At 38.0% G+C, this 14,788-nt stretch overlaps 1 protein-coding gene across 2 annotated transcripts in view; it reads left to right on the forward strand.

Moving 5' to 3' along the window:
* Positions 1–14,788, forward strand: part of ZFAND3 (zinc finger AN1-type containing 3) — a 139,583-nt gene that overhangs the window by 78,787 nt on the left and 46,008 nt on the right. For both annotated transcript variants that reach the window (XM_054819505.1, XM_054819506.1), the window contains one exon: positions 12,522–12,701. In XM_054819505.1, coding sequence (XP_054675480.1) covers positions 12,522–12,701 — 180 coding nt within the window. The remainder of the gene's footprint in view (positions 1–12,521; positions 12,702–14,788) is intronic.

Consider the following 14,788-nt stretch of genomic DNA (forward strand, 5'->3'; position numbering starts at 1 on the left):
CTTTTTGTCCTATTTAAGTTATGTATCTTTCAGTTCAGCAGATCATCAAACTTGATTCATGCAAGATAGCAAGGTGATGCCACTTCACTTTTTTTTTCCCTACTGAAGGAAGTAGTAGTAGTTTCAGTTTTGGAAAAAAAATGTGTAATGGTCCCCAGTCATATGGAGGATAAGCATTTTTATTGTCTTTGTGTTATGGGTCAGAAAGAGGATAAAGAGCAGGGGTTTTGTTGATTGTTTGAGATGGAAATGATGGATTAGTTACCAAGTTGCTTCTGTTAAATAGAAGATCAAATTTGTCATAGCAGTAATTAGCCTAAAGTGGATATACATAACAAGAGACTCTTCAAAGCGTCTTTACAGAAAGAAGGAAGCTTGTTCCCTACTGATGATGATTAAATAGCATAGAAATCAATGTGCAGGGAAGGAAGTTTTTGGAAAATGCAATATAATAGAACACCTCCCTCTGGCGGCAGACGTTGCATAGTTTAATCTGCTGAATCACACCGAACTGGAAGCTTCATGGAAGGGGATGCCTCTTAGACTGCCCCTGAAGAACGAGCAGATTTTTTTAAAGATAATTGAATTGCATATAGGGTTTCCTGCCACTCCAGCTATTTGAGTATGCTGGGGGAGGGTTGGGCTGCTTGACCCAGTTTATTCTGAGTTTGTCCATTAATGAAATTTTTCTGCTGCCCTCCCCTCTTGCAGCTGGAATTGGTTGCATTTTGCCATTTTTTGCTGGGCTGTAAGGGTAGGCTCTATAGATGTGTTTTCCTTAAGCAGGTAATCAGAACAGCATGCATGAAACAGCTAATAGCTTCTAGCAATCATGTGTCTCTTTCTGCAAATTTATTCGTCCTTTAGTTTATTCATATTTAGTTGTTTGATCTGAATTTTATGTGCTGGTCCTCAGTTAGTTTCCAAAGTAATGCCTGTAATTACTTGTACTTGAAACACAATTAGCCACCCTAACTGGAGGAGAAAGGTGGTTGTTAACTGTTTATCTTGTAATTTATTAATACCAAGAAACAGGTAATTTCTAAGATTTTCTCTATAAGCTTTTCAGGGGTGGGTTCAATCTATCAGTCTAGAGAATGTGAGCTCCTGAAGAGGCTATATAATTGTTATTTCTAGCTCTGTTTGAGCATAACAAATAATTCTTGAAAGGATGCTTTCAAATGCTTCTTGAAAGCATATTGTAGTTCCTTGCTTTTCATGACCGTTGCACTTCAGAAGGTGAAACAAACTAGCTGAATCTGTGAGAATAACATTTTTCATCCTTGTTTTCATTTCTGTTTAGTAAGCATTTTAGGATGATTTTTCCTGTTGTTCTTTTGGAGCATAACAAAAACAACTCTTCTCCCCCAGCCTAGGTTGAACACTGAAAACAGTTTTTGGGTTTTTTTGTATGTCTTTAATAGAAGAACCTGTGAAACCTTGTAAATATTCTCTAAGGCTCTAGCTGAGAAGCAAAACAGCTGGGGCCTTTCTGTGCGTAGGAGTCCTAATTCCATGGCCGTGACACTTGAACTCGTAGGAACAAAACTTGGAATGTGGAGGACTGGCCATAGAATCTATTTTCATGTGCAGGATCCCAACGTTACCAGCATTTAATTAATGTTTTGTTCAAGGTCAGCACATTGCTGCTTTGATTTAGAGATGGATGCTTTGCTAGTGGAGACTCCCATTTAAGGGATTCCAGATCTGTTATGCCCAGTAACAACCATTTACAACCCAGAGCTCTGGACTAGCACTGGTGAAAGGCTAATTTTCTCATCTCCGGTAACTTGCAGGTGGTAGCACAAGAAGTCAGATCACATCAAATCACAAATTGTAGATGTGAGAAACAAAAGGATCATTTTTGTGTTATGTTTTTTTGTTTATTGCACTTTCTCTTTATTTCCATATTAAGCCATAGACAAGAGTATGTGTTTTTAGCTGGTTTCAGCAGTGATCCTCCAGCACTGACAGGCAGAAGGATCACTTCATCATCACAAGAGATACTTTAAGTTCACACGTATTTGCTATATAGAAATAAGTGACTTGAGGAGAAGTGTATTTATCTATCTTTTCCACTGGGGGGACAAGAATGCATCATTCCGAGGAGAGTAGTTTTCCCATTCCTTTTCCTTTTCTACAGTTCTTTTAATGTAAAGGAACCAGAGAAGTATCTAAGTATTGAAATAGTCATCATTTGTAAGAAAAACCATTGAAAAAAAAAATCCATAAGCTTTAGATATGAACTCACTAGATGACTTATTTTTGCAGCCATTTTATGCTGATTTCAAATTTTGATATGTGCTCCAGCTATTTTCTTTGGGATTAATTGGCTAATAATGAAAATGCATGTTGCCATTGACTTGAATTCAACATTTCTACCATCTTCTTCTAGAAGACAATTTTAATAAGTAGGGAAAAAAAATATTGTTTTTATTAACTCAGAACTTCAGCATGTTTTGTTGCTCACGCAAAGGCCTAAGCAATATTTATTTTAGGTAGGCAGTTCTTTGATATCTCTGCATATTCATATTTTTTGTTCCTAGAAGACTGTAAAGGAAATACATATGTTTCAAGTTTGCTGAAAATAACAAGAGGTGCTTAAGTTAGGATTGGGTTTCTGAGCCATAGTGTTGCATAGTCAGAATTTCATATAACGCAGTGGTTTTCAGCAACCACATGTAGGGAGAGGTTGCTGTGTTCGACCTTTTTGATTCATAAATCTAGATCAGCTTTCCTTTCCATGGTCCTTGAACTTCTGCAGTTTTTTGTTGACATGTTGAACACTGTTCTTGTGCATTTCTGTGTGATTACAGAGTAGGATGGAGAGGATGGTAAGTGGGAGAGTACAGCTACTCCCTTAAGCTCCTGGACTCCTTTGGGAAGTTAGTAAAATGTGGAGCTTGAAGGTAAGGCACAAAGGCGTCAGATGAGTTTCCAGTGAGCTCTCTCACTTGTGTGATTAAAATGTGACCTGGGTTTTTTCATATTATCATAGACTATTGCAGTCACAAACTACTCATATAAACTCCAACTATGGCAAAGGTTTTGCCCACCCCCGCAACTGAGGACTGTCTGACTTGAAGTTTCCTCTCCACACTTTTCGCTAGCTACTGCATGTGAAAGGCAGATATTTATTACAAGAACCATCAGATTCCAGTAAGGTTGGGAAGAGTGGGAAGGAGCTCAGCCCTTACGCTTCACCTCGCCGTTCATTGCTTCGATGGTAAAACCGAAATAGTGATAAAATACTAAATCTTCCTCACAGACACACATTTCAGAGGGTTGGGTTGGCTGTGGGAAAGTGAGGCCGGGAAATAGGAGTGCTTGCTCTCCCTTCTCTTCCAGAACGGTCTTTAGCTCTGCCTCTGGGCTGTTCAGAGGAGACTGGGGAAAGGAGTCTGATAAAGGAGTAATTCTGAGGGATGTTTTAGAGTTTCGGTAACGGTAGTTATTAAGGTGCCTTACCTGGAGATGAGGGAGAGGGAGCTGATGAGGGGTTTGTGGGTTAGTACTAGAAAGATTTAATTTACCGTAGAGGCCTTTTATCCCTTGGGAGAATCCTGACGATTTATAGTATAGTCAAATATTTGGGAATGCTTGAACTATAAATGTGAATATTATTGACAGAAAATGAGGCAAACATTCACTTTAATTGGAACCACATAAATTAGACTGGAGAAATTAATTAAAAAATAATAGACATGTGCTTTGAAATTGGAGGCTTCTCTCTAGGTATTGCAAAGGGCATGATAAGGTGACTTAAAAGATAGCTCCAGTACAAGAAAAGCTAATTGAAACATTTCTTTTATTAAAACAATATTAGTTCCTACGTGCCTGGTGAATGAAGTGTCCAGAATAAATATGAATGGTAATTAAATTCTATTTCTATCAATTAACAGTCCCCTTTTCAAGATCTCTCATTTATTACAACAGCACCTCTTGAAGTTCATTTCATTAGTTTACTTCGTATGACTCGCTGCTGTTGCAAAGTGCTTGGTTTATGGCTTTATGGATCAGATTTTTTTCATCAAAATGAATGTTTCTCCCCCTTTAGGAGCATAAATTTTTATATATCATCGCTCTGTGAATTTAATTTGAAATAGCACATTTCTTATTAATTTGTTTAGTTGCATAAAGGGGTGCTACTACTAAAAGAATTCTAGAGATAGATACAGAAGTGTTGGGGAGTGATAGAGCTGCATTTTTTGTAGGTTGTGTGCTCCTTTAATCAATTCTAAACTTACACTTTTGAGTTTTTTCTAGAATTTTGTCTTGTCTGTTTTTGAATGCTCATGTAACAGGTTTTCCAAGTCTTATTTTAGAATAAATTCTGGAGATCACAGCTGCTTAGATGTTTTCCCCAGGCACTTTTTTTAAACTCGCCTATATTTAATTCTGTTATACCTCCACTGTTGTATTGCCCTCAGATCATGTTAAATGATTGTTCTTCTTAAGTGCCAAATGGATATAGCTGCAGCCTCTTAGATTTACAGTCTAATTCCATAACTTTATATCAGCTTACTTTTCCTGGCTGTTGGGTACCTGAATTTCTCTTCTTGTTTCTCCCTAGAGTTGGTCAAATTATTGTCATTGCCATCTTTTGCAGCGGCAGCATGTAAGAAGCTGTGGCAAGCTGCCCACTCGGTGTTTGACTAGCGGTCTGTTTTGATAGATGTTCTTCCTAATATAATTGGATATTATTGAAAATATCATTGAAAAATAAAATATTTCTTGCAACCATGATCAAGGACCGGTTGCTTTGTTTTCCACTGCTTGTTTAAAGTTCATGCTTCCCCCTGTGGATTGGATTATCACCAATATCCTTTGATAGCGATTCAAGAATCCATACAGTCTCAATTAGTTGGGTAATAAATTGTCTTAATTTCCTAGCTCCCCTGTCAGATGCAGGTGCCATATATCTAGCCCCTCATTGGTTTTAGGTTTTGCAATGTAATAGTACCTTTATATACTACTTTCTCATCATACGCTCTCTATAATGAATTAAAGTACGAATGCTAACTGCAGACCTGAGGGATTCTGTAACAGGAAATTTAAAGTGGATTGTTATAACTTCAGTACTTTGGATCTTTTGATGACAGGCAATAATATTTATTCTTCTTTATGTTGGTGAGTTTTATGCAATAACCAAATTTTAGTTGAAATAACGTAAGCATGCTACTTTAAGTAACAATAGGAAATGTGACACAAGGGGGTTTAAAATGTTATTTACAGGGGTTTTCAGTGGCCTCATTCCTGGTCAGTACTGAAATAGCTATGGTAAGCAAGTTGTTACCAGGCAGAGCAAGGAGTGTTCTGTGGGGAAGCCGCTCTCCAAGGATACTTTTGTAGATGATAATGAAATTCCTTTTTCATCAATTCAGGATTTTGCAAGTACTTTGGAGATGGTGGGATCGTGTGCTGTAAAAGTGGCATTTTTTTTCATGGCAGTCATGTGAAGTGCTAGAAGCCTGGTTAATACAGTTACTGTAGATTCTTCTACTCACTTTTATACAAAACTGCATTTCTCTTGCTTAAAAAGATGCCTGCATATATATTTATAAATGACCTGGATCTTAAGTTGAAGGTCATCCATAATAATGTTATGCTTGTTGTCTTGCTAGCCTTTGTTTATTAGTTAAACATGAAATTTCTTGTGAAATAATAGGCAAAATCTGGTAATCAAATCTGGAGCTTCCTTTGTAGCTTTGGGGGAGAGTAATTTTATAGAGCTAGGAGAAAGAAGACCTATTAAAAAATGTCACCTTTAGGCAAGGGGTGGGTGTATAATTTTTATTTTTTTTTTTTTTTTTGAGAGAGAAACACCTCAAAACACAAGGTCATCAGACTTCCTGGGGGAAAACACCAAACCAACAACAAAAAAACCCAAAACAAAACCCCCAACCAAAACAGCCCACAAACAAACCTAAAAAAAAAAGAAGAAAAAAAAAAAAAGGAAAAAGCCCCACCAGCCCAAAAACTTGTTCATGTTAGACATCCCAGCATCCCAGTAATTTTACAAATATGGCAGTCTTATTATATAACTTGATCCTAATTCCTGAAGAATAAATACGTGTAATTGCAGCCATGTTCTCACACTCTGTTTACCACCCTTGCAGATCCATCTTTTTATTTTTATGTTTATTTTGCCCTTTTTCTAGTGGTTCTTTTGCTTATTTGAAAAGAAAATGCGTATGAAAAGCTCAGTATATGCAACATGCAAATCACAATATTATTTGAAACTCTTATTAATAATGTGTTGTCATTTTAAAAAGTATAGCAATTATGAAGGATAACTGAGCATAAAGAGCTCATTTCAGTTTTTCTTCGTATTGATGAAGAAAAATTGAAATAATTGAAAAAGTTGTATTTATGAATAAACCCCCTGAGGGCTGAACAGCTCATGTACCTCATGTGCTCACAATTCTAAATAAAGTTCAGTTGTATAGAAAATCATCTTTCTAATATTTTTGCTGGTTTGTTACTTCTCCCTGTACTTTGTGCTTAACTGTGCAAGTGATGAGCTCTGCTGGTAGTTCATACAAGAATAGACTGCAATAGTTATTTCTTACTCTCCAGTCTAATTTTCAGTTCAGCCACCTATTGTTGCTATTATTATTGTGGATGTATTAAGAAATATCTTTTTGTGTATGTGTATACATTATATATAGTTTATATACAATTTATAAATATAATTTTGTACAGAACTTACCTCTGATTCTATTTTCTGACTTTGGTTGTCTTCTCCTAATACAAATGCTTGTGCAATTTCTACAATGCGTTCCTGTGAAGGCAGGGTGTCTGTGTCTCTTCTGCAAGTGGGCTAGGGCATCTTTCTGTCTGTGTGTTATTTAAAAAGAAAAAACATAAAACTCTTCTCTTCCCAAGTGGAGTTTTATTGCCAGCCCATTATTGGAGCTTCAGATTGCATTCAGATATCGACTTAAAGGAAAGGTTTTATCCATTTCACACCAATTTATTATGCAAAATGTAGTTAGATATGAATGACACTTGAAATGCCTTCAGTAAGCTATGAACCAGAAAAGTCCAGTGAAGAGTTTTCAATAAATAAGTAAATAAAATCTTTAGGACTCGCAGTACTATTCCATGGCCATATATGAACAGTTTTTCCCAGGCATGTGAACAAAAACCCCCAAATGATACAATAGCTTCCAAATAAACATTTCACTGTAGCAGTTTCAATGTCATAATATTTGTGTTACTTCCCATAGAGTACTTTCAAAATGCATTTTCTTTTAAGCCTGGAACTGTTTTCTGATTAGAGTAAGGTAAAAGTCGTTGTGTAGATTGGGCTACTACTAGTGGACTAGGAGACATTTGATATGACACTAACACGTTAATTTATGCTCTGTAAAAGAAAAAGATGCTCTAGTAATAAAAAATGTGCAAGTTCCACATTTAATGCAATGTTAGAAGCAAACAATCTCCAAATAACGTTTTGGTCAGTTCACACTACTAAGTTATGGGAGCTGTAGGACCAAAGAGTAAAGGAGTGGTGTAATATTGCCTATCAACCACAATAATTACTTTGAAGACCCTAATTCTCTATCTACTCTTAGCATGCTGTTTACTCTGACGCTTCTTGCAACATCAGTAATTTATTTTTTTATTTTTTTCTAATGAAAACATCTGTTATGGACCAGAGAATAAGAAGTGTTTGTAACCTTGACCCTTAAAATAAGCCAAAAGGAGAGCTTACATTTAAGACCCTTTGGGAGTTTCATAAAATTTGTGATTTTTGTACCATAGCATGAGTGCAAATGAGAAAAAGCTCTGGCTTAGTATTAAATCATTTCATGTAATATTTTGACATGCCTGTCTTTTTCAGAATAAAATGCTCTGATATGCTGATATTGCTCATATTTGCATTTACTGCGAAGTTTCAACTGGTTGTAATCACATAAGTTACTTACCAGAAGCTGAAGGGTTGTTCCTTGCTTAGTTACAGACCCCTTACCGTTAAGCAGAAGTTGAGGGCTCAATATTTCCTTAGGCATTTTATTGGATATTGATGGCTAAACTAAATACTGGAATTGGGAGTGCCTGATTTTATTTGTGTTACAGAATCAGGATTATTTTAGGTGATGGAAGAGGTTGGGTGTTCTAAATATTTGTTAGTTTGATCTCGAGGTAATGGGTGAAATGAACGTATTGGGAAGATGGGCTCTTGCTGGTTGCTCGCCCTGACCTGGGAACAGTAACTGGACAAACGTACGAGGGAGTTTGTCCTGTGCAGAAGATCTGATTTTGTGTGGCACCTCTTGTTTTATGGGTTAGAATTGGAAGCTGTAAAGGTAATGGCTTTCATTATCAGAGTTATTTTATGAATACAGGTAGATGAAAGATTGCCTTGCAAAAGAACTTGTCTTCTGAAGTCTGGGAACAAATCTGGCTTCTTGCCTTTCTTTTAGTCTAAACTATTTGAATTTGTTGTGGATATCTAGAATACAAAATATTTGTATTGTGTCTATATATGCACATAGTTGTCGTTTTGCTTACAAAGAAATCCAAAGTAACAGAACAAACCCAACACTTTTAACTATTAACATCCAGTGCATGAGAGCCCTGCCTGAGATTTTCTGCTCCTGCTCGGCTAGTTGAGATGCTGGGTGCAGCCCTTAAACTCAACAAAGCAAAAGGATTTTGGAGTTAGAAGACTGGCAGTGTTGCTCCTTACTACTAGCAGCTTCTCTACTCTGCAATAATAGTTTATTGGATGTATTTCATGCATTTTATTGAGAGATCTTTCCTTCTGTTATTCCCCTGTGCAGGAAATGGCTAATTTTCACATTTTATTTTGGTGCTGGCTCCACCTTGTAACTAACACCAGGATATCCTGCGCTTTAAAAAAAACCCCCACAACCACCACCACCACCAAAAAAAAAAACCCAAACCTGAAGGCAGTGGAGAAAAGGGGACAATGTTGAGAAGAAAAAGAAAACATATTTTCTGACAAATGGAGAAAGTTTATTTCACTAAACCTGTGTACCCGTTGAAGTTTCTGTAAAAAGTTGAAGTTGCATCTCATTAAGTAGGAAAGGGGAAGGTGGATTTGATGGATTTTTGCTCAGACATTGTGCATTTTGGCACAGGTTTTGCTAACGTGGTGAAAGTCTCAGTAAAAATGTAGGAAAAAAATAATTTAAATGAAGGTGTTTTGCACGTATCTCTAGTTAAATAGAAACTTCTGGAAATGATGATTAATGCCTTGCCAAATCTTGCTCTGTTTTTTCCTAGTTGAGACGATTAGGAGAGGTCATTGTTCTGTCAACAGAATGACATTCTGATTTTAATCAGAATAAAGCCTCCCCTTCAAAACTTGCCAGGGTCTTGCCTGTATTGTGTGTGTATTTTTGTTTTATTTGTTAAGCAGTTAAGGCTTAACTGGATTTATTCAGACGCATCTCTCCTGTAATTGTTGCCAGTTTTTATTGTGCTTGGGGGGGAGATCAAGGTGATCTGTAAGTTATTTGTGTTAACGAGTGTCCTGGTTAACAGAAGCCGGATGCCGTCCACCGATATGCACAAGTATAATGCAGCTCATCCGGTCTGTCATTAGATATGCATTTGTATCAGGTAAATACTCAACCACAAATCATAAAGCAGTATTTCAGAAACCCGTTGATAATTTAGGTCAAATTTATGCTATAAGCCATGTTATTGAATAGGTCCTGTATTGCTGTTGACGCCACATTACTAAGGCAACTGTTAATAATTTGCTGCAGTGTAAGTAGGTAGTACAACTCCAGTTACAGTTAGTGTGTCTCAGGCACTCGAGATCAGCGGTCTCAACGCTTTCCTCAAGTACTCGTCTGCAGTGAAAAAGGGGTTAAAAAGGGGGGGACGGGAAGTGTTCTCAGGTTCCACAGAACTGCACAGTCTAAGACTTTTTGGAAAGTTAGATGATTTGCGGTCTGAGTGACAGTTACTTCTCACCACGAGGTCCTGGATTCATGAAGGCGAAGAGCGTAACTGCCATGGTGGATTTTGCTGCTGTGTGACAGCTCTAAACTGTTTCAAGTAGTAAGCTTGCTGGGAAATGATGTCACTGAATGACCATTTTTGACAGCCTTTTATGCTCTCTTTGAAGCTGGAGAATTTATCAATAGGTTGCAAAAGTGAGTAGTTTATCAGGGGGGAAAAAAAAACCTTCCTTGGTCCGTGTGCTCTTAAACTTGCAGCTTTGGGAGGCACAGTGTAGCGCTAGCACTTACCATGCTATCATTAAAGGGCTGTCAGGACTTTTATTATAGAGATCATTTTGTAAAAATGTTTTATGTTTTTCTGTAAATGCCTTTTGTGGATGACACTGAGCTAGTGCAGCCTGAGTAAAGTATTTGCAACTATCTAGCAAAAAAAAAAAAAATACAGGCTGAGAATTTTTAACTTTCTGAATTTTAATATATTTCATAGTGTCTATTGCTGTCCTGTAACTCTACACTTTATTTTTAATGCATTTTATAGATTGCTTACAGTGTATAATATTGAGCATAACCATTATTTTTGCTCTGCTCCTTGAAGATGGAGTTGCTCCCATTTCTGATATATGTATACAACGCAGCTTTACTTCTGTGCACTGCCTTGAATGCAATCTCACGTAAAACACTTAAAATCTTTGTAGCCACCTTGTATTTGCAGGCAATGTGTGAGATTTTCTTTATTTTCTGTACTGGTTATTTATAGATGGGCAGTTCCCAAAACATCTCCAGCTGTGAGCTCCCCTTCTGTCAGGACTGTGGGCTCAGTGGAGGTGTGAAGAGTTGGGTGTCTTCTGGGGTGGCGGCTCCAGTTACAATTCCTGCAGCTGTCCGATTGTGGCTGGTGCAGAATCCCAAGTGCTTGAAGCTTTCTTGAGTGCACAAACACACTAATAATATCCAGGAGCCCAACTTGGGTGAAACATTGTTCATGTCTAGTGAGGCCTGAGTAGGACATCTTCCGGGGTCCAGGAGCTCATCCCTGACAAAGAGCATCCCACCGGTTTTTCAGAGCTGTATTGTGGAGGTGGATGACTTCCTGTCTGCTGACTTCCTCCTCCCTGGCTTTGAGCTTGTTCCTCTCCAAGCTGGACTTCTGGCTGACTCTTCCACAGCAGAAGTTACAGCTTAATTTCTCTGGCAAATCACCCAAATACTAAATCAGCATTTGTGGACTGTTTGACTGTAGTGTGTCCCAATCCCAGTGAGTCACGTTGGCGACCCATGCTTCTAACATGTCACCATCTGCAAATATTTATGGACTGCTCTGTCTTCTTCTCTGTCATGACATAATAATGAGCAACTGAATACTGATTTACTATGTGTTTGCATAATGAATAAATTCTGCCTTTGTATGTCATTTTAAAAAACAAAACAAAGTATTTAGGAGTACCAAGAGGTGGTGCGCCTCACCCTCAGCTGTCTCTTTACAAGGAAGAGGTGCCTTTGCATTGTGAGAATAACTGTATGTTAAGCAAACCGAAATCCACTTGGCTTGGAGGGATTTTCCCTGGGGGTATCCGGTGGCAGAGCTGTGCCGGATTGAAATCCACTAGTGTAGCTGGTAGGAACTGAGACTAATGCTGTAATCAATCAGGTATCAGGACTGTGGGTTTGGGGAAAAAGCCCTCAAGGGAGGATTTACACTTAAGGAGGAAAAAGACTGTTTCCCCTCAAACCTGAATCTGCTTTGGAGGCAAGGTAAGCCTGAGGATGGCATCTGTCAAAGACATGGAATTTGGACTATGGGGGCAGTTTGGCGATTTAGTGTGACTTGACACTTGCTGACCAAAAAAAAAGGAAAGCTTTGAAGCCAAATCATTGGTACATAACTTCAATGTATAGTAGTGATTTACTTCCCATATCTAACTCTATGGTCATAGATCAATGAGCAACTTTTAATACCAGTGTTGGAGCAAGAGAAGGAAAGAGGAAGGAAGAACTCTACACACACACACGCATACTCCCCAAGCCCTCATCAAACAAATGATGCAAAGGCTCCCCCATGCTAACCTAGAACCATCGCTGTCTACACTAGCTTCGCCAAAACTGTTACTGGTGGGATTTTATGTAACAGCAGTGAGTAGTATTGTTTTTAGAGAAGTGTAACCTTTCCTTATACTTGTATTACATGCCTTGGTTCTTCCCTCATCAAATGTTTGCTCCCTTATGCTTTTGTACGTGCTTTGTGTGAAGTATGTTTAAAATTATGCTGTGTACTGTATACTGATACCTGCAGAGGTAAGCTTTGGATGTTCTTGAACAGCTGTGGAAACAAGGACTTTGTGTAGTTCTGAAATTGTTCATTGTTCTTTAACAAAAAAAACCCACCCTTTTAAGATACTTGTATCTGAAATAAAAACTTGAAGGCCACTCTAACTCTGTGTTGTAGGAGATAAATCGTGAGAATTATGACACCTTTAGCAGTGTTTTGGGGTTATTTTTGTTATGCTGGTTTTTTGCATATAATCAAGTGATTAGATTGAGCAAGTGGGATGATGTATGAAATCTTGGTTTTGATAGATTTCCAGAAGAAGCAGCCAGACGATGACTCTACTCCCAGCACAAGCAACAGCCAGTCAGATTTGTTCTCTGGAGAAACGAACAGTGACAACAGCAATACCTCTCTAACCACGCAGGCCGCTAACTCCAACCAGCAACTTTTGACAGAACTGAATGTAACTTCACCGAGCAAAGAGGAATGTAAGTGCACAAGTCCTAAGGGACAGCAAAGAAGGCATAAACGTTTTGTTCTCAGGCTTAGCTTTCACTGACTCCCTTTGTAAGTAAATGGCCCGTCTTTTGGGGCAAAGGGAAAGGTTAGAAGTTATTCACAAAATAGACATTGATGGCTTTAACTGAAGAACAAGTTAAAAGAGGTCGCAGGAGTTTCTCACTATCTTTACAGCTGTTTGAACTGCAGTATACAATTTAATTACAATTTTGAAGTACACTCATTTTGAGAAACTCCTCACGTTGCTGGTAAATGAATATATATATTCTAGGATAAACACCAGTATATTGTGAAATTTGACTTTAAAAACTTTGGGTTTTTAATTACTGCAGTTGCACAGAGTACTGAATGTAATGCATGTTTATCTAGACTGCTCCTAGGTTACTTGCATAAAACTTAAGTTTCATATGGTAATCCATCTCTTCTTTCATGACCCATCTTTCTTCTTTATTGAACCCTGTCAGGCAAAAATTCTCCCTCAAGGTAAGTTAAGATGTTGAAGATTATCAAACACAGTGAGATAAAATTGTCTTTTTAAAATTATTCCAAACCTCTATGTAAGTTCATCCTGTGTCTAATATATTGAGTTTTAAAATCTGCATTCTACAACTTAAGCGCAAATGTGTAATTTGTAATTTAATTTTCCTCCAGCTGTAGCTTTGTTTTAGAAGGTGCTGAGTGGAGAGAATCCCTCTTGACCTGAGTTTATTTTGTCGTGGCTGGTGAATAGACGTACATGTTGCAAGAAAAACATGCTTATTTTTTAGTAGGAAATCTGAGCGCGCTACTCCAGTTACTCACATTGTTATTTCCAGCAGTTGCCTCAATGTTGACAAAGCAGTAGGACTAAAAATCTTTGATATGCTACCCTTGTTTTCAGTTGTGTTAACTATTTGCATAGGATGGTTTTGCTGGGTTGCTGAAGTGTTTATTCTGTTTACAGGTATGCAGAGTTTGCATGCATATTCTTTTTATTTAGGCATATTGACTGTGGACAAAGCACAAAGTGTCATTTTGGGATTGTGGTAGTTTATTAGAGTAACTAATATAAAATCTTTAAATTGAGTTACTGCTTTCTGTCTGGATGTGAGAATATTGTCAGAAATACAGCAGGGTTCAAATGTGAGCGTTCCGATACCAGCTCTTGTAATGAGTAAACTTGCCATGTAACTCTTCTTTCTCCTTCGCTTATGCAGTTGCTGCTGACCACCCATCATCTCTTCCTTCTGCGCAGCGCTTCTTCAGGGGAAACCTGTAGCCTGCTGTAAAAACAAAGCCTTAAAACAACCTTCCTAGAGAACTCAGCAAAACATTATGCTTCAGCAACACAGCTGGGCCTTCACAGGGCAGGGGGCTCCAGCACCTCTGCTGGCTTATTAGCCAGGATCCACTACTTGGTGTTACAGGGTGCTTCTCCAGTGCTTACTGGATCAGGTTTTCTGAAAAAATGTTCAGTGAGGAATTAAATTGTGTTACAGCAAAGTGTTTCTGTTGTGGCTAAGGAGGACTTGGGGGTAAGCAGGAAGGTGATTACAGGGATGGGAAGGATGGAAGGAAATTAAATAGTGTCCTTCGTCCTGAATTGCTGTAAGCTTGTGAACATACATTGAAGGTGATGGATATTAGGCAGCACAGCCTGCAGAGCATTTGAAAATATTGGCTATAAAAAAAATTCTTTATGACTTCCTGCTGGGGTGATTTTAAGTGAAATACAGTGGAGAGATTTATTTACAGCTTGAGCTCTCTGTCTTCTCTCACATCCCCACTATCTCTTTAATGAAGCTTAATATCATTTATCAGAAATAATTATACACAGATGGAGCTTTTCTGATGGATAATGGCCTCAGCGTGGAAGATTCTTTCCCGTAATGAAGAATGTCCCAACTTTAGATGTCTCTTTGATTTTAATTTGAGGGTGTCTTTTTCTGCGCAATATTTATTTATTTTGCAGCAAGTCCTATAAAACATGCACTGCTCTCATTACAGCAGTGTTCTTCAGAGATTGATATTTTGCAGTGCCGTGTCATGATGAACAGCTATGTGCTGTTCTGAATAG

This window comes from Grus americana, chromosome 3, assembly GCF_028858705.1.
Source record: "Grus americana isolate bGruAme1 chromosome 3, bGruAme1.mat, whole genome shotgun sequence".
In the NCBI taxonomy this organism is placed as follows: Eukaryota; Metazoa; Chordata; class Aves; order Gruiformes; family Gruidae; genus Grus; species Grus americana.